The following is a 20,263-nucleotide window of genomic DNA, read 5'->3' on the forward strand; positions in this document are numbered from 1 at the left end:
CCCCAAGCCCCACAGGGCCTGATCTATCGCCCCTCGCCCCTTCGCCCGTCCCGACTCCAGGTCTGCCCCCCGTCTGCCGTTGCCTGTTCGGCTTCCGGAACTGGGCTCGCCATGGACAAGGCAACGCGCACGCATTCATTCTCTCAACTGATAGCTACAATATGTAGCATCTTAAAGCCTCTTTATTGATCGTCTGTCATCATACCTAACTTTAGAAATAGTCAATGCATGCGCAATTCCTTGTCGAGGGTAAGTGGAGTTCAAAATGCTTGCTCCCTCAACTGAATGTTGAAGTACTGAGAAGCTCCACTAGGGGGGTACAGGAACAGGAATCAGAAGGGGGAATAGACACCAGGACACCCCTTATTTCAGCCAGAAAAATGTTTGGCCCTGTATTTCCCTATATTTACAAATTTTACGTTGTTTTATAAATTATTGCCACACACAAAATGACAAATCTGGAGACTAAAAAATCTAATGGATGGATAAACGTCCTGTGAATATTCCACTGAAATCAGCTTACTGGTTACCATTACAACCCAAAAGTTATTAACTGGACAAATTCCAAGCGTTTGTGTGTGCTGTGTCCCATATTTGAGCAGAGTAGTCATTTGGCAGCCCTAGCCCTGGATCTCTGTAAATTACAGTATCATCTGTCATCAGATATATACATTCTGCTATTCTGCACCGCAATTTACCACACTGCACTGCAAAAAAATGGTTAGGTGCAATAGAAACTGCAAATAAACAAGTTTGACATTAACACCATGCTCTTTCTGCAATGCAGACTCAGTTAGGAAATGATTTTACACATCTATAGTATCAGATCTCACAGATCATGTTGTGAGAGGTATGCATTGATATCACTGGACAAACTGGAACCCTTCTAACTGTTTACATGTGCAGTGTTTAATATTCAGCTGCTTTTTGGCTTCCACTAAATAAATTTCAGATATCTGTCGAGACCACTTGATCAAAAACCCACTCCAAATGGGGCGCTATGCATTTTGCGTCATGGTTTCGTACACTGAGGGCCAAGTGTTTTGTGTCAGTTTTATGCAGTTTTATCCAAGGTGTCACCATATGTTCCAAGGGGGGGATTATGCTACTCTGGGAACATCCACTATTTGTTCCATTAATTTATTTTTCCTAAATTAATTATGTGCTGAGTGTTTAACTCTGAGTACAGTCTGGGAATTCTACACCGGCCTGTAAGCAGACACACCTGTTTCCCTGGCAGCGATTCCTCTCCTAATGGTAAGATGAGATCCCCCCTCGGCTGCCTCTGTAGACCATTAAAGCCAATTATGAAGCGGAGCCGAGAGGCTGCGGGAGCCGCTGTTAGCCTGGTGAGCTCTGGGATATGCGGTCCGTAGCACTAGCCAGATTCTCTCCTATCTCGCTCTCCGTATTTAGGTTCCCAAATAAGGGCTCCCATCCCACCAGCGGATTGAGAGAATTAATAGGCTCTCAGAATCCCCCCCCCCCCCCCCCCCCCTTATCACACAGCTCAGAGTTCCTGGGTGGCCTCCACACCAGAACAGCACACAGGCTGGCAATTAAAACATTGAGCAGTTGACTTTAGACTGGTTGAGTGTGACAGCATTTTTTTATCTAACTTCCTATTTGACTTTCACTTCATATCATTATCGCTCACTTTATTCACCGCACTTTGAAGTGCTTAAGTAAACTTAATTTGGCTTTCTAATAAAGTAAAATATGAACGCTTTTCGAACCTTTTATGCCCTTTGTGGTCTGGAATAATAGTTTTTAAATGTCAAGTTGGGAGTCCTACTGTGCTGCATGTAGTTGCTGATTGTGTTGAACAGAGGGAAGACTTCAGTTGGAAGGGTGTTCCCTAACTCAATGCACAATAGTGACCCCTGTGGTGGACTGAGCAACTGCGGCCTCCTTACTGGGTGCCTGCACTACCTGCATAAGTGGGCGCTAGCCCTTAAAAACTGAGGGAGGACCTTGCAATGATAGGATGGAGGAATGGGAATTCCAAACTGGAGGACAAAGAAAAGAACCCGAAGCAATCAAAGATTCTTTTTAAATGTTAATTACCTAATTTAATTATACATAAATCATTCAAAAACCAGTGTTTCTGATTTTGTAATGCTTCAAAGCATCTTCTGAAATCCTCCCGGATACTTCTACATGCGTATTGGCAGACTAAAAAACCTTTGAAATGTATGACTGTGATTACAGGGGCTGAACACAAGTTAAAAAACCAGTCAGCTGAATGAAAGTGCCTGTGTTGGACATGTATCTGTAATTACACACAAAGGCTCTGGACACTAATTAGCCCATGGCCTGTCCACCCTGGAAACTAATTAGCCTATGGCTTCTTCTCGTGACCTGCTGGTGACCTGCCCAAAGGCATGATGGGACGGGCATTACCTGTGAGGGAACACCAGGTAACACAAGTCCCGCTTCCTCTTGCCACCAGTTACCAAATTCTTTAAATACTTCATGAATGATACCTACAAATGCAATCGATATCATTCATGTTCATGTATTATTTTGATTATGTTTTGAACCATATGCTTTGAAATTTCTACTTTTTTTAAGGTGTTTTCTTTGTGGCAGGAGCTGCATCATTTCATTGACACGTACTTCAGAGAGGGCTTGCTCTCTTTCTCAGGTGTACGTTTATAATGAAAGGGGAAAAGAGACAGAATGAAAGATGATGCTCTGATTGTGTGGTGGCCATGCTGTGACTGACCCTCCAGGCTGTTCGATGCTAAGTGGACTCCTCTGTGTTTGTTCGTATTCAAGAGTTGTTTTATGGGGTTTCAACACAATAAAAAAACATTTTATGAAGAAATGTGCATTGTCCTCGAGCAATGAATGGGGTCTGTATCTGCTGACTGTTTGTCCTTTGCTTTGCAAGTAAATGCAAGTGAGTCACCAAAAAAGCTAAATGAAAGGAAAATGCTAATGGGATCCATGCTATAATCATTTCAGTGCATTTGGGATGCTAGCGGCCTCTCGGCTAATGTATATTCATGTGAATGTCTTGGGCTGGAATTAATGAGAGAGCATTTTTGGAGTTTTTGAAAGTGCTCTTTCTTGAGCCCTTTCCAGCCCTTTTCTCCTGCTCTGGAATGACTGTATTCTTCGTCAGCACTAGCTTCTGCAATCTCTGCTATTGATTTGAGAGGTTATGTTATGTAAGCGTGTGCTCTCCTCCGATGCATGTGACACTAACCGCGGTTTTGTAACTCATCGCGGCCTACAAGTCTGGTTGGCGCAGTCATGGGTTGAAGGATGACACTGTGTATCTCAATGGGCGCAACGCGGGCACCTGATCAACCAACAGGGGTCGCTAATGAGTAATGAGTCACTGTAAAATATGGAGGCTGAAATGTTCCCTTCTCTGGGAAATTGAGCATCACTTTGTATGGCGGCTGACCACAGTTGGCGCTTCTGGATACTGTCAAAATCCATCCGGTTTTATTTAAGAACCTTCAAAGCTTGCATTTTGCCTGTGGTGCATGTACCATACTAAGATTTTCACAAGCATGAGCCTTTTCTTCAGTGTGATGTCACTGTTCTATTACAACGTTATTTCCAACGTCATGGCTGAAGGAAATCACTTCTTACATAAGTGATTGTGATCATGACCTTTTAAACCAGTGGTTTTCTCTCTTGTCTGAAGAGAGCTGGAGGGTCTGCAGATTGTCACTGTTCTTCTGAAACTAGTTCTGAAACTAGCTTGAAGTAAATGATTCCACAAGTACCCGACCTATATTACATTTATATTACATTTATTTAGCAGACGCTTTTATCCAAAGCGACGTACAAAAGTGTATATCGTGGTCATTGTAACAACTACAAAACACAGATTCAATAAAGTACAATACTCATTTCGTACAGCTATTTAAAGTCAAGAACACAGTTCAGTTCACACACTGAACATTATTCTGACCTAATTTATTCCAAGTCAAACTTGGGGGAAGAACAAGCTACAATATTAGGACAAAAATACAAATTACTGGACTCCTGGCTCTGAACTGTTGCTGATTTTTAGGTGAAAACAGCAGACCCTGTTGCTCTCCAAGGCAAGAGTGAATGCCACTTATTTGTACACTACATAGCTGCCTTCTCCTCCGCTTATAAACAAACTAAGTACAAGCCCCCATAAATGGTGGTTAAATCGTACAATGCCATCCACGGTACGTGGCCAGCATGGGTTGGGAACGAAGGTGTGGTAACAGGTAACGGGTGCAGCATGTGATCCCTGAGAAGGGTCCTTATTCAAATCCACTGACCCCCTCAAAATGACCCCTCAGGGAAAGCTACTTCACAGGGGAGCTCTGGATGGGGAAGGGGGAGGGGGGCGAGGAATTAAAAAAGCTATTGCTTGAAAATCAGGCAGCTGCCTTTCCCTTCCGGATCCTTCTGTTTCCACAATGAAACCCAATAGTGCGCGCAGACTTGAGATACTCTAGCGGATCGAGTCGCAGGCATCCTGCAGGGAGAGTTATCCCAGCTAACAACTTTTCCGTTCTCAGCACGTTACCAGCACAAAAGGAAGGTTATGGTAAATGTTCCTTACACGAACATTTGTCCAGTCTTCTGAATGGCCCTTGAATGTTATTTAGAAGCAGTCATATTTTGTTGTTTATTTTAGTCAGTTCTGTTATTCAGCTTAAAGGGGAGTTTGATTGCAGACAGTCTTTCACGTTCATTTTATCAAGACTGTTACACAAATCTGCCTTTGCATTACTTTCATTCAGTCGATTCTTAAAATGCGTTTCCACATCCTGCATGATGGTTTGTGATGGAATTAAAACCATCAGGGCAAGCTGTCAGTAAGTCTGTGTGGGAAAACAACAAGAACAATAGTGTTTGGAACAATGCATTAGCGCTAACGTTTGTGGAACATTCTCGTAACGTTATCTCAACTAAATGGGAATCCAGCTGGAATCTTCCCGGAATGTTCTGGAAATGGTTTACGTTAGCAGGGAGGAAAGGGGGAGATGTATGGGGTCTATATATGCACCCCACTTGGGTTCCAGCCAGCCCGATCAAAGTTTTTCATGGTTTCTTCTTTTTTTCCTCAAATATTTAGATCTTTCCTGCCCTGAAGGCCAAACTATATATTCATCTTCAAAGGTCCAATAGTATAAATATGAATTTTTTTTTTTTAATCAAAAATTGCCTTTACACTTTCATACTGAAGATGGCAAACATTAAATATTCCGATTCAAAAGTCTAAAAATGTAACCTGATTTTTTTTTTTTTAAAGTAAAAAAAACCTGATGCGTTCTTGCATGTCGCCTGCTGGTGTGTAATCACCAGAGTGTGTGCTTTCTCATTCCAGCCTTCCAGCACAGTCCCCGGTGTGACACAGCATTATTGATCCTCTCTTAGGTCTCTGCCTTCCCTCTGACTTTTTCATCAGAGCACTCATTAACACAGAGGTGTTGGGAAGTGGAGCACAAAGAGGGGCTAACCGCCAGTGGTGGGTAACTCCAATGCCTGTATGCATCAACACATACATCAGACCGTATAGGTATTCATATAAATTTAGAAGAGCCTCCAGCTGTCCTACATAACTTTAAGAAATATGGCTAAAATGTCAGAACACATAAATGTTTTGTTAAATGATAATTAAATAATTAAAAGCACAACTTACTCTCATATAGACTCAGAGAAACACAGACAAGCTCACACACACACACACACACACACACATACACACGCACGCACACGCACACACAAAGTAAATAAACCTTGAGCAACGGGATTAATTTGTCACAAAGACGGGCGGATGTGCCTTTGTAATGTGGGTTTTTGATTTTGAGAGTGTACTGAATTTTTGATACAAATGTAATTTCCTGCTATCAAAAGCTCTGACTACCAAGCCATTTCTCTATTGTTAGGAGTTTACAAAAAAAAGCTATTAGCATCCCCCCCCCCCCCCCCCCCCCCTTCTTCATTTTGGCGATCTACCATGACATCGTGAATCAGGGCAGTGACAATACACATTGATGTGCGAGAGCTGTTTTGACAGCGTTTGAAAGCCGTCCCCGGGCAGGACCGTCTCCGGAGCGATGGTTTACAATGCCTCCTCAATGGGGGGGTGGGGGGGGCTGACAGGGCGCCGTGTTTAAACGCTTTGGGAATTCGCGCCCGGCGAACCTCGACTCTGACGCCGTGCGGCGTGAGGAAGCTCTGGACCTAATCCGGAGTCGCCTGCCGCGCCGCAGGTGGACGGCGGCGCTAATCCCCGACCGGCGAAACGAACGCTCCCGGGCGGCGAGAGTTTCGTGACCCACCTCGGACATATCTGACGGGCGGGGCCCTTCTGCTTCGGGGGGGGGGGGGGCGGGATTGCTTATTGGTTTAAATCTGCTCGTGGTTATTTGGGTGTTTCGCAGCAGCGTATCGCTGTGAACAGGAAGAGTGCAGCATGCGAGTCGCAGACCACGCGTGTGAAAAACTTTTTGCCTGAGGCCTAGACTGTAGGTGTGCTTGTGCGTGTGTTCATGTGTGCATTCATATGTGTGTGTGTGTGTGTATACATGTGTCCCTATTTGCCTGTGTATGTGCATCCAAGTGCAGTTGCTCATATTATAATGTCAATGATTCTGAGAATTATGGGCCTTAAAATTTCAAATAAATTAACAAATGAAAGTCTGTTGAGTGTTTATGGTCCAGAGAAGTCCTACTAATATAGACCGAGTCACTCAGTAACCCCCGGACACAGGTGAAAGAATCCGGTCCTGGAGGGTTCCATTGTCTGCTGGTTTTTATGTATCTCCGCATCAGTGATGCATTTAAGTCGTAGATTAAATAATTAATGGTTAAATAATTAACGCAGCATGTTGTCCAGGCATTAATTGGCTGCTGATTTTAAGAAAACCACAAAAAACCTTCAGAGAATGTGGCCCTTCAGGACTTTTTATCAAGTGGTGCTCTCAGTTTGACACCTCTGCCCATGAACATTTAGTCAGGAGCAGGGGGCACATATCAGGTGAGCTGAATTTTCCTGCACCTTGACTGTTTCAATAGCGTTACCCCTGCTAATGGCTCAGTCCATGGCATAGCGGCTGTACTCTCCTAAGTGATGTCAGGCTTCGTAAGTAGACTGCGTAGTGACTACAGAGGAGAAACAATAGAATCCTTGTGTAGTCGCTAACGAGGGAAGGAGCAGACCGTGCTCCTACAATCTGCAGATCTATACAGCATCTCTGCACTGCCACACCGCCATTACAATCTTAAAGCTTAAACTCACTGAACCTTTACAGGGATTGAGGTTGTTTGAACTCAAAGCCAGACTTTGCCCCTATTTGAGGAGACGGGAGGGGCGTTTGGGGGGGGGGGGGGGGGAGGCAGTAAGCAATGAGGTATCTGCTTTCTGCTTGATAAATCAGGTGCCAGTTGAAAAGCGGCTCATATTCACATCTGTCCTGTGGGATTTTCGGACTTTCTGGTTGGCCCCTCACAATTACCCCTGTCTCCAGTGTGTCTGAAAAACATAGCGTATGATTGATTAATTTCAAGACATCCATTTTATATTGTATTTTAGCTACTTTTAATTAAAAATAATGTTCTTTCATATTCATGGATTCATAGCACTTTTTGCAACCATCAAAATGTCTTACACTGGCTAATGTATCACACACCGACGTGAACAATAATATCTTGACTGATTTTTTAAATTTTTTTTAGATGAATGGTCAATGATCAACTTGGGCAAAAACAGGTAGCAGAAAGAAAAAAAGAGAGGACAATAGAAATTCCTCAGTGCTTTTCTCCTGCCGCTGGAAGCTACAGCAAACACTCCAGTCAGCAATGGCAAGTTCCATTATTGCTGGATATCTGAGTAGAAACGAATGCAGTTGTGTAACTTTTTCCATGTTTTACAGGGATTTCCTCGCTTATAAGAGGTTTGAACAGAAACACTTTTCTTGGAAATAGGAAACACAAATTAAATAAGGGCCCTCTTCAAAGCAATCCCCCTCCAGTCCACGCTGAAGCATCTTGTTAGAAAATTATCAGGGAATAATATGGCCCTGTGTGTGTGCTGCAACACATATTTAACAAGGCCCGCTTCAAACAAACACGGATTACTCTCTCCTCAAGGCTACCCCCCCGGGTTTACGACACTTAATAATCAAGGAGCTATCGGATTATCGGCTATTTTGGTCAGAGCTGTCATAGATAGGAACAACTTCTGAATAATGCCTCGTTTTATATCTACTTCAGATATTTCCTCTGAAGAGATGAGAGGCCCAGCACTAACACTAAGATAATAGCGCTGACAAGAAAACTGAATTTTATTTTCTTTTGTTAAATGGATAGGAGATGAGGAATGCAGAGAGGGTTACAGATAAACATGGGATCACAGTGCGGATACATGGATTCTGTACATTGAATTATATTTTCATGTACTATATTGATGGAAGGTAAGGTTATATTTATTGTTTATAAATTGAATTTCAAATTATTTTGAAACACCAGTTTTATTTATATTTGTCTATTCACACACATGCGCACACACACACACACACACACACACACACCCCTATCTCCACAGCTGAACTGGGCTCTCAGGCTCGTGGAACACAAGAACAGCAGACTGCGAGCGTCACGGTGACCGGATCAGTGGGCAAATGACCTCCAGCCGGCTGATAAAGCAGAAGCCGCCAGGACCGCGGCTCGGCTACGCCCGTTTGTTCCCACCGTTCAAGGCCACAGAGCCTTATCCGCTCGCGACGGTTCTCTCTCTTTTTCCCCCGATTACGGCGAGCGGAATAAAAAGGTAAATAAACGCCAGCCCCTGCCTCCGTAATTGCTCTAATCACAAGCTTCTCCTAAATGCTCTAATGAGTGAAGTGAGCGACGGTCAAACTGACCTTCAAGACCGACTTTGAAGGGAGCGCTAGCTGAGCGCCTGTTCAACCTTACAATAAATAGAAAAAAAAATGCAGATTTTACAAGGTTTTGCTACAGCTGTCCTACAGTGTCCATTGTGATTGGGTGTGGTGGGTGTACTGTATGAGTGTCTTTTTTGACACTCGTTGCTTAGAACGATGGATTCTAAAATAATAAAAGTGAAATTCAGGGATTGGGATCTGTCTCAAAAAATTTACCAACCAACCAGCCAAAAAGCATGCAACCGCCCCACCCCCCTCCCCCCTTCCTCCAGTGGCCTCAAGTTCCTAGGGGTTCAGAAGGGGGGGTGGTGGTTGTGGGCAATGTCAAACTGAGGCTTCACCCAACGCATCGTACTTCAATTCAATTCAGTTCAATTCAGTAGTATCTGTATAGCGCTTTTCTCAAAGGAACAATGTCTTAAAAGCACTTTATGGACATTCTGGGCCCCAGTTCCCCAAGATCAGACCAAGGGGAACCAGAGCAGCGAAGAAACCTTGAGTGGATCCTTTAACCTTTGACCTTTAATTTACTCTGAACACAGAGACATTGAAAGACTGCATTTGAAGGCCTGATAAGGCTGAAGAAATAATATGTACCATCCAAGCTGGAAACAGGGGGCTGGGTCTGCTTGCTAAATTTGATTGGCTATTTTATGGCAATATCTCCTCATCTAGATTGACAAAAATATTTCCTTTGGATTAAAAAGCAAGCATTAACATAAAATGGTGGTGTTGCAGTGCTATTGTTTGTCTATGTGTGTGTGCATTTCTAGCGGTGTTTGTGTGTATGTGTGAGTGAATGTGCTAGCATTTTTGTGCATGTTCTTGTCTCTCCCTCTCTCTCTCTCTCTCTGTGTGTGTGTGTGTGTGTGTGTGTGTGTGCATATTCTTCTAAATAAATTATTGTAATGAACAAATTACTTTTAACATGTTAATTTTTTTCCCCCATTCTTCAAATGTCATCAATACAGACAGATAATAAGGTGTTTTAATCAACAATGGAAAGAGCTGAAGAGGCCCCTGCTAAAGGATTAAACCTGAAAATAACTCCGTAGGGAAGCGCCAATGATAATGAGACCTTTTATATGAAAACCACTAAACTTGCTTTCATTCATGCAGCTAGAGATAGAACTCCTGGTCTGGAATGAGAGTTCAGTGTTTACCGGCGTGAAGAAAAGAAAACCAGCCCTTGGATTTAAATTTAAAGTCCATTTACTACGTTTTAATAGAACAATTATACAACTAAATATTCAGTGTTAAATTAAATTTACTGGTGCGCATTTTACTGAACGCCGTTTAAATACCGCTGTAAACTCGTTTAGATGTGAATTAACGCGGAAGAATGGCATGCGTGCATGCCTTGCGCCATTAGTACGCTAATGAAATGCAACCACCCCTGCGGAAATTCTAAAGCGATTGTTAACGTCTATAAACGTCGTCAGTGAGTATGCTCAGCAAGAGAAGTCCACAGCCAAGATGACGTCTAATAATAATAAAGGCTTCCGGTGAGTGATGAACAAAGGGCACCGAATCTAATTACGCACAATACCCTGACACTGGTGGGCGCTGAGATGAAAAGGGACTCCCAATTGTCCATTGGTCGGCGCGGGCTGTACGTGTACAATGGACACGCGGTTATGAACTCACTTCACAGGACAATTAACTGCGGTCATTCATTTATAATTATGTATCAGCTATGTCAACAAATAATACGCGTTTTATTCGACTAAGTCATTAAAGATGCATTACATACGCGCCAATTAGCTTGCTAAACAAATCCAAAGAATGCTATGAATTAGCTCAGATTATTTCCATACAAAAGCTTAAAATGTATTTAACAAAAACTGTGGCTGTCGGGAGGTTAAAAGTACGGTGCGGCGTAGAGAAAAGTATTTTAAAACAATGCATCGAAACAAGCTGATTCACTTGCACGATGTGTCCAGTGATGTGTAACGTTTACGCTCAAGTGTTTTGCACTCCAAAGTACAGTGGGTATGTTTTTAAACAAACTTTAATTGCAACCCTGTCTTAATTTCTTCCAACATGAGCATGAATCGGGAGATCGATTCTGGCCGAGTTGGGCAAGTTAGGAACCGAGGCTGCCTCTTGATTGGTTCACTGGGTCGGAGGCGTTCCTTATGTTTGATGTTGGCCGTGGTCAGAGGAGCCCGGGGTGTTCTATGGATGGCTGAGGGAAAGTGTAGCTGGCACGAATCGCTTCTTTGCATAGATATAGTTTACTTATGCGCAATTCTTTAGGATGCATTGTTAATTTTACGCGCTTTACATAGGATCGCGGAAGCCTTGCTTAGGAATGCGATGAGGACGACGCACTTTGCGAGATCAGTGCTGCAGAGACGCTCCACAGATCCCACGACCTGTTGCTGACAATCCGGGAGAAGGAGGGGGGAGAGCGGCTTGAGAAGGTACTGCCCTGGTGACGAAAAGCCGTGGTTTCTTCGCTGAAGAAATCATGCAGTTTGCAAACCGGCTGGTTGGACTAATGTGTCACCTCTCTGCTCTCGTCTGGAATTCACTGGAATATCGATTGCATCCCAAGCAAGGTAACATGTCTGTTTGATCGAGCAGTTAAACATTATAATGCTCTGCTGAAAAACGTTTTGAACAGGTGGTAATGGCGCTGTCGGGTCAGTTCAGTTAGTTGATTAAATAAAGTCGGAATGCTTCAAGTCTGCCTTAAAGCTTGCTTGCCTGAAACCTCTTAAGAAATTTATAGAAACATGATTGCTGTTTAAGCCATGGCATACATCCTAGCCTATAGTTCGATGCATGATTTCTAACTTTTTAATGTGAATTAACACAAATAAACTGACTGTTTGTGTGGTTTTAACAAACATTTATTTTTTGTGCTTCTTTTAGAAAGTTTCATCAAACAGTTGTCATCGTATGAAATAATCACACCGCTTCGTGTAAATGACTTTGGGGAAACCTTTCCACACACGCTGCACTACAGGAGAAGACGGAGGAGTGTAGATGCTGAATTTTCCGGTTTGCGGGCGCACTACAGAATTGATGCTTTTGGACAACGCTTTCACCTCAATTTAACAGCTCATTCCGGATTCATTGCTCCAACTTACACAGTGACACACTTAGGAGCGGAAGACAGCACCGCTACAGACTCTCATCAAGACGGCACTGATATGAGACACTGCTTTTTCAGCGGTCATGTCAACGCTAAAAGTGAATTTCCTGCAGTCTTCAGTTTATGCACTGGTCTTGTGAGTATTATTTTCATTTCACCATTCTGTGTTAGGTTGTTGCGCCACATTGTTTAAAAACGCCTTTAATTCATGCATGAATACATATCTGTGTTTGAGCGCACTCCATATAAGTCCCTCATAATATTCAGAGCAAGTGAGTTCATTTCAGTGCAGCGCAGCGCGAGCATGTGTCGCTGTACGTTTGTGTATTGGGGGTGGTGTGGTGTGGGATAGGGGTGGGGTGTGAGAGCACGCGCTTCCACGGACCTCACGCACGGAGCGGTGGTGCGACTCACTCTTTCCGCGGTTGCCCCGGTGACATTTGTGAAGTTTGTTGTGCAGCGACTTGATCGATTAGACCCGACAATTGACTGCTTCGCAAGTGTATGCGCTGTCTACTTAACCAATGCCATTGTACCTGCAAGAGGCACATTCCATCCTGTATACCAAGGGAGGGTGATGGACATGCATGTGACGGCCCCTTTATACCCTACTCTGCCCATCCACCTACGGGTTGCAAGTGTCGTGTATATTCACATATAAAACATTTCACATAAAACATAACATTTCATTCCGAATATCTATTCCGAATATTTATTTGGTCTGTGGGCTGCATCATGTGTCTGTTGAGTGTTATATAGCAAATGGGAGTGGCTTATGACAGGTGTACTACGGTATCAAGGTTAAGTGCATTCTGAGGACCACTTTTTCTGTGCAGCTGGGTAGCCGGGCTATACTTTTAATGAATGGTTGACTATGACATGCACCGGCTAGGCAGTGCTACATACACTAATGTTTTGAGCCAATTTGCAATTTGAGGACGTTTTCGCATCAGGATGGTTTTTCATGGATCTTTTTGGAGCTTAATTCTGTGGTAGTTTCCCAGGAGCCTCCACAGTACAACTTTAAGAGTGTTTACCTGCGCTCCTGAAAAGGCTGCGTTTTGGACTGCAATGAAGGTTCAGTGCATTTCACATGTAATGCCCAAGTGGTCATAGAATGGGAGGGATTCAGTCAGCAGGATTGTCTGAATCGCAATGTGCAGGAGCCACTCCTGTGGTTGATTGCGGTACCTGTTGATGCTGTAACTATGTAGCTGATTGCCTGTAGAGTAAAAAAAAGGAAGTTAGCTGGCATCATGAAGGACATCAAGGAGATGAACATTCAGCCTACAAATACCAAAGATTGTTTGAAATTTATTGATAAGGATTGGGGGAATTATTATTAAAATTTGGTTCAAAAGAAGTGACTAGGCTCAGAATCCTGCTGTAGGAATGTGTGTAAAGGTATGTGTTTGAGTCTGGGCTCCCACAGAATTACTGCGTGATGTCATTTATTTTGGCTGTCACTTAAAATGGAATCTGGATGACTGACTGCATTTTCCCCCCAGTGTCATGAGCAAACCTCTATTTAGGGTCTCTGTATTGTGCTCTTATTCTTGACCCATCCAGTGCGTTTGGGAGAGGAACTGTTAGTCCGGTGTACAGTTTTATGCTCTCTTGATTTGGGATGGCAGTACTGTGCACTCTCCCAGCCAACTCAAAATGTTCTCACAATGTTACTGGAATATTCTGTCGATTTTATAGCATTGCCACTACATGGCAGCAACATTGTGAGGACATTTTGTGTATGCTGGGCTGTTTCTCGGGCAGCTTATTTTCAGTTCGATGTTAGGGGTATTGCCCTCAACCCCCGTGCAAGGAAGAAATTTGGATTGTATTCATAGGGTGATGTCATCAAAGGGTGATGTCATAGGTCACGTGAGGTTATTGGGACAGAACAAGGGCAAGCTGTCTTTGTGGGCAAATTTTGCCCCTGGTCCTGCTCTTTCATGGGAATCTCCTCTTACTTGTTTACTCGAAGACCTTGGGCATAGGATTATTTTAAATTGTGCAAAAAAAAAAAGATTAAAGAATAATTAATAAGTTTCTTGCAGGTTATGGGAGCATGGGTTCAAATTGCCCTACCAGTTATTTAAGTGAATACGTGGTTACACCCTGCAGCACATAGACCTTTCAAGTCCTCTCAGTTTAATTTCTTGAGCATTTGAACTTTAAACGCTTGAGAATGTTGGCCAAGTCCACATTTCGATGTGATGAGGTCACCAAGCAGTGATGGCATGGCACCAAAAGCGGGGGTCATTTTGGCGGGAAAATAAATAGAGAAAGAAGAATCGATCAATGAACTCTGACATTTTCAACAATGTGAAGACAAGGGGTCACTTTTCTGTAGTGAGTGTAGAAGGGTGCCCCTTGTGGTAAATTGGGGTAGGCCTGCCCTGAGTTTAAAGGCGAAACATGTAGCCCTGTTGACCCCTCAAAAGAAGTCACACTATCACAGGGGGTCAAAATCTGGGAAATACACAACGGGGAGAAAAAAAATTATTTGTCCCGATCAATGGGGAGATCCTGAGGAGAGGGGTACCGAAAAGGGGATTATTTGGCTTTATTGCTGGGACCTCTCTCCTGTTATCATCTGCCATAGAGATGGAGGACTTAGCTGTATTGTACAAAGACACGTCAAGAGCCTTTGCACGCTAACCGCCGATGGCAGGGGAGCATGTTAAGCAGTAAAGCAACATAGTAGTCACCTCAAAGACATTTAGGGTCTGGAAGTCAGTATTTCCTGATTAATCGGGAGAAGTAACTTCTGAGCGTCTCTGGTGTTTCGCTTAACATACTGCACTGACGTAGAAACACTTCTAAGGGTGGCATGTCGTATTGAAGCTGAGGATGAGGAATTGGGGCGTTCCCGTGTGGGAAAGCTTTTGTTTCCTCGGAGTTGGTACCCAGGGTTCACACGCCGGGGCAGCGTGCGAATGCTCGCCGCTTCCCTCCGGCCAGCCGGGTTCATAGTGCGACGCAGCGCTGGAAACGCTGCACAGTGATGAATGCCTGTGCAAAGATCAGGAGCTGGGGGGCTCTTTTCTACTTTGTTTGACTTGAGAGATTTACATGCTCTGTGGGAAAAAAAAAAGACTGAGTTGGTTTCCCGTTCTGTCTCTCCTCCTATACACAAGAGCAACGTGGTTTGTGGCCTCAGTCTAAGCTTTGGAGAGGAAGTTGAATCTCAAGGTGTATTTCAGCACCTGTTGGAGAACAGCAGCCAGTGCATTTGATCGTTATATGAAGCTGAAAATTTAGATTTCAGGTTTTGAATGAGTTGTATGCTTGAATGCCTGGTGCTTTAATGCACTGCTTATACCGAAAATGAGCACCTGATAAAGATGTTAACATTCGGGGGTGCTCCGATCATTCATTTTTATGGCTGATTCCGGTCTATTGTACACTATTTTAGAAGCCAAATCAGCCAATTCCGATTTAGCAATTTTTTAATCAAAACATTTTTTTAAGAATTGTTTTTAAAGCAACAGGTAACAAAGAAAACAGAAGATTGTTTTTTTGCTCTATAGGTTACCAATACATTCAGATACTTTCATTATTATTATTAACAGCAGTATTGTTATTGTAGCCACACAGTGAAGGAGCTCTGATTACAGATCAGCCAAAACCTGCCGATTACCGATCGCGTGTTATGGAGCGAAAACCGACCAGTTCCAATCCATGGCCGATCGATTGGTGCACCTCTACTTTACATGAGGTAGAAATATGTGGCCGATGCCTCTCTTTAATATGGACTCCAACTCCGAATGTCATCTTGTCTACATCATTTGTCAGCCACTCGCTATCTGTTTAAAAATAATCATCCTGCTGAGGATCTTTTTTGAAATAATGTCAACCTCCTTTAAGGCTGCTGTTTCTTCAGTCATTAAAATCACTACTGATGGCCTGGCCTGGCTTCACTTAACATTGTGACTCGCAGTATAAATGAATACAAATGTTACCTTCATTACAGGGATTGTTGAACTCACCAACCCTTGCAAATAGAAAAGAAAAAACACTTCAACATAATAGAGACAAAGTCTTGACTAGTTTATCTTATATCTTTGTGGAAATAAATTTAAGTCCACTTGTATTGATGTGCAGAACAGCTGAACAACGTCCCTTTGTTGTTATTCTTTTAAAGCTTTCTAAGAATTTTCTGGAAAACATCATTTCCTGCAGGTTTCAGGGACAATGGGAGTTCACAGTTGGCGGATAATTCCAGAATGATGTCATTTTCCATTTTCCTTTTGTTGTGGCTCCGTGGATTGTCATATGTGTAAAGCGAAGACCCTTGTTTCCTGAGATGGTAATGGAAATGGCTTGAGACAAGCCCTGCAGTATTCCGTCTGTGGGTGCCGTGACTGCATAAACATTTTGATCCGCCGTGCTGATTGAGCTTTTGTTTAACATGAGGAGCTTTGCGAAGCCTTCAATTGGCAGATCCATGTTTTTATTTCCTTGATGGCAGTCAATGCTTATCATGAGGTCAGTTTTCACTCTTTCAACAAAGTGTCAAATAACATGAAGCTAATGTCTATAAATCAACAAATAACGCATTTATGACATTTTGTAAGGGCTATATTTTTGTATTAAACAGTACGTCTCCTTTCGTTAAGTTGATAAGGCTAATTAAATCAAGCGGTTTTCAGTTTTGCTACAGTTTTTGCAGTTTTACTGTGCTGTTGTACTGAAAGCAGCACAAATACCAACGTGATGATGTGTGATTTGTGAGTGACACCAACAGTGCTATCTTTGTGGCGGTTGGCTATTTTGTTTTGAGAAGCTTAGAGAGTATCGCATTTGCTTTTTCGTTAAGCTGGGTTGGAACTATTTGAACCAGGCGAACGTGTCACATTCTTGAGCTGGGGGACAAATGGAGAGTAATTTTTGTCTCACAGAAACATTAATATGTCCATTTCTTCAGAATACAGCAGGTGGACATCTGCTTTCACCGGAATGAGAGTGGGTTTTATGAAAGTCAGAACATATAAACTAGAAAAATGTACTTTATAATGCTCATAACAAAGTAAAACTCGAAGAATCACACTATATAGCCTATATTTCAGGTACCTCACTGAACAGCTAACCAGACACCTAAGTCAGCTATGACAAATGATGGCATAACAAGAATATTGTCTAAAAGGAAATAATAATGTTTGTCCTTGTGTGTTTGTTTATCCTCTCACATCCTTCAATAGATTCAGCATATTGGGCACCTGATTGATTAATAACACAGGCCATTATAATATTCCCACACTCCTGCAAATGATTCCCGTTTATGGAATTCTATATCACTATGAGGTATATTGGAGATAGCTCTCCCTATCCATTGCATTATCAGTGACGTCATAGAGACGGAATTTTCACCTGTCGTGTCTGCGTAATCTGCATGTACAATACTGTATGGATTACTCTGAGAAATCAAGCGGTTCGTGCTCATGACTGATTGTCGATGTCCCTCCTTCTCTTTCAGATTGGAACATTTACAACCCATAAGGGTGAATATTTTTTAGAGCCTCTGATGAAGTCGGATGGGGAGGACTACGAGGACGAGCACAGCAAGCCTCACCTGATGTACCACCGGGAGAGGAAGGGCTCAAACCCGAGCCCGAGCTCTCCGAGGAACCGCACTGAGCCGTGTGCAGCCTCAGGTGGGTCTCTTTTGGGCTGTTATAAATGTCGGCAATAATTTCTCTGAAAGGGGAACCCCCCCCAAAAAAAATCATAATTTGGTACGTTCTGTCTTGCCCTCAGAATAATTGGTGTGACTGTGTCTCGTGTCAAAACCAAATCTTTCATCTGTATCTGCAAAAGAACATTTGAAGGGATGATGTCATTGGGATACGCTTATTTTATTATTTAAAATTGAAACTAAACCATATTTCTGGTTTTCTGCGCTATATTGATCTCTACTGTGGGAAGGTTAAAAAAGCTTGTGGTGCTGAGTTCTGGTTGTCTAGATATTTTTCTGTCCGCCTTATTGTCAATGGGCAGCTCCATTTGGTAGTTTTAGGGTGAAGTTCCCCTTTAACAAGTTTGTGTGCCCCCTGTGCAGCTGCTGTGGTTGTGTGTGAATGATATGCGGTCACAGTCACTGTCAGCATGGCTGTGGGAATGAACCCAAGTACTTATTTAAAATGGAGTTGGAAATCCTTTTAATGGAAACATAGCCATTGATGAAGTTCAGGATCTCTGGCTGCACGCCTTCGCAGATATTTCCGGAGCGTTCCCTCCAAAGGCCGTTATGAAATAGAGAAATCCTTCCTTTTAAGCTTGTGCAGAGAGGGAGAAGAGAGGAGGCGAAGAAAGAAAATTGAGGCCCTGTGTTAAATTGGGTATTCGAAACGTTTTTTTATTTTTTTAATTTGAATTTTTATAGCCTTTGCCTCATTGGTCGAAGGGGCAGTGCCACAAAAAGAATCTCTTACACCTCAAAAACCAGCCATGGCTGCAGAGCTCCAAAGGGCCGCTGGAGGTCATCTTTGTGGGCGGCCTTTGTTCTGACGTAATAAATCTTTTATCTGCAGGGCGCTTGATTTGCTTGTTGTCTGAACTTGTCACGGGGCCATTGTTGGCCGGGTGTGTCGATGGTGGTGCTTTTAGGGCTGGAGTGGTTTGGGGGTGACCTCTGGTTCCCCGGCTGATACCCTCGGTGACGGGGTCTCTTTTCATGTGTGCAGTCTGTGTGGGGCGAGAAACGGCTTCTCACCAGGCATTGTGGGCCGGGACAAAGTCTTGATGGCCTCCGTCGCACTCCTTAAGCATTTGAAAGGCGGCGTTTTATAGTGCGCCAGTGGTGTGGTCTCTTAAAATGCACCCCCCCTTGGATGAATTTTTTTTGGGGGGTGAAGTTGGTTTCCCAACCCCGACTTCTCTCTTCGATGTTTGCCAGTTGGACACCATCCGTTTTAAGATGTGATATGATATCTTCGTTGCTTTAGTTGTCCCTTTCCATGGAAAGTTAGTTTTTGCCTAGTCAGCACACCGCAGCCAGAATTCCCTCTACTGAACTGGAATATAGTATGCGATTTCCCAGCATGCTATTATATTTCACAGCAGTACGTTTAAGAAAATTTATATATTCAATTATCTGAGAGCTGCAGGAAAAAGTTCAGCGATAAGTCCACTGTAATGTAGAAGGTTTTGCTGTCAAGGAGGGGGACGTGATCCCTTTTGGACTCGCGTGAACCCTTGAGTTTAATCGATGCGGCATGTTTCGGGCTGTTCTCCGCGGTCTGCCTTCTTGCCGGTCGCCGCGGGGACGAGACGGAGATAGGGAAAGGCCAAAGAAGGACACCTGCAGCCGTCTTCAAAGCGCGCGGGCCCCGTCAGCACAATGGAGGAGGATTCAAAGGGTTCTGGAGAGGGAATGGAGGAAGAGTCGCCTCAGAGAGTGCGGCGAAAAACTCATCAGATACCAACCTCCCCCCCCCTCAGAGATGAGCAGATAACCCGGCTCTTTGAAGGGGGATGTCTACGGCGCATCCCCCGCTCGTCAGAACCGCGCGAGCAGCTTCCCGCTATCTACTCCAGTCTGGTTTTCATTCTCCCTCCCTCCGTTCTTTAAGAGAGACAACAAAAGCAAAAGGCCCGTTTAATTTAGATTGCGCTGTAAAATTGTGAAGTGAATCAGATGTCTTTAAAAACTATTTTTTTAATAATGAAAGCCGTTGGCCTCTCCCAAGGGGGGGGGGGGGGGTGGGGAGGTTAAGTGGTCAGAGGAAACCGTAAAGCTGTCACTGCCCCTCCCTCCCCCCCCCACCCCCCCCTTTCAGGCACACCGTCATTAGATGGTTTGTGTATCCTGGTCGTCCGTGAGGCTGACGTGGGCAGTCGCTATTGTTGTTTTTTTGGTGAAGGTTGTGCAGCATTTATGTACGTGATTGTGTTTTCTCTCTACTTTGTGCCATGGACGCTGGAACGCTGTTGCTAATTCCAGCTTATTTACATGTGTCTTTCTGTTATTTTGCGGTGGATAATAGCTGGAACAACATTTGGACCACAGTGTTCTGGATGTGCTGTTTCGCTGTGTCTCCACACATTTTTCTTTTATTTGTTTGTTCATTTTTTTTATTGGTGTTTTTTTGTGCTGTTGCACCTGGCAACGCTGACCGTGCTGGATTTGATTTGCCTCTGTGGTCACGGCCTCCCCTCCACCCCAACCCACCCCCCCACCCACCCACCTCCGTGTTGTAACCCAGTCGCCTCAACCCCCGATTTCAGTCAAATGCCAGACGAGCACCAGCGAGAGAGAGGAGCCAAA

The 20,263-nt window shown here is 43.6% G+C and overlaps 1 protein-coding gene across 1 annotated transcript in view; it reads left to right on the plus strand.

The window, feature by feature from the left end:
* Positions 1 to 11,367: 11,367 nt before the first annotated feature.
* LOC118232304 (A disintegrin and metalloproteinase with thrombospondin motifs 20) overlaps positions 11,368 to 20,263 on the plus strand; it is a 92,825-nt gene continuing 83,929 nt past the window's right edge. Inside the window, exons 1-3 of the mRNA XM_035427190.1 lie at positions 11,368 to 11,458; positions 11,775 to 12,133; positions 17,474 to 17,651. Coding sequence (XP_035283081.1) covers positions 11,368 to 11,458; positions 11,775 to 12,133; positions 17,474 to 17,651 — 628 coding nt within the window. The remainder of the gene's footprint in view (positions 11,459 to 11,774; positions 12,134 to 17,473; positions 17,652 to 20,263) is intronic.

Source organism: Anguilla anguilla, chromosome 7 (genome assembly GCF_013347855.1).
Source record: "Anguilla anguilla isolate fAngAng1 chromosome 7, fAngAng1.pri, whole genome shotgun sequence".
In the NCBI taxonomy this organism is placed as follows: Eukaryota; Metazoa; Chordata; class Actinopteri; order Anguilliformes; family Anguillidae; genus Anguilla; species Anguilla anguilla.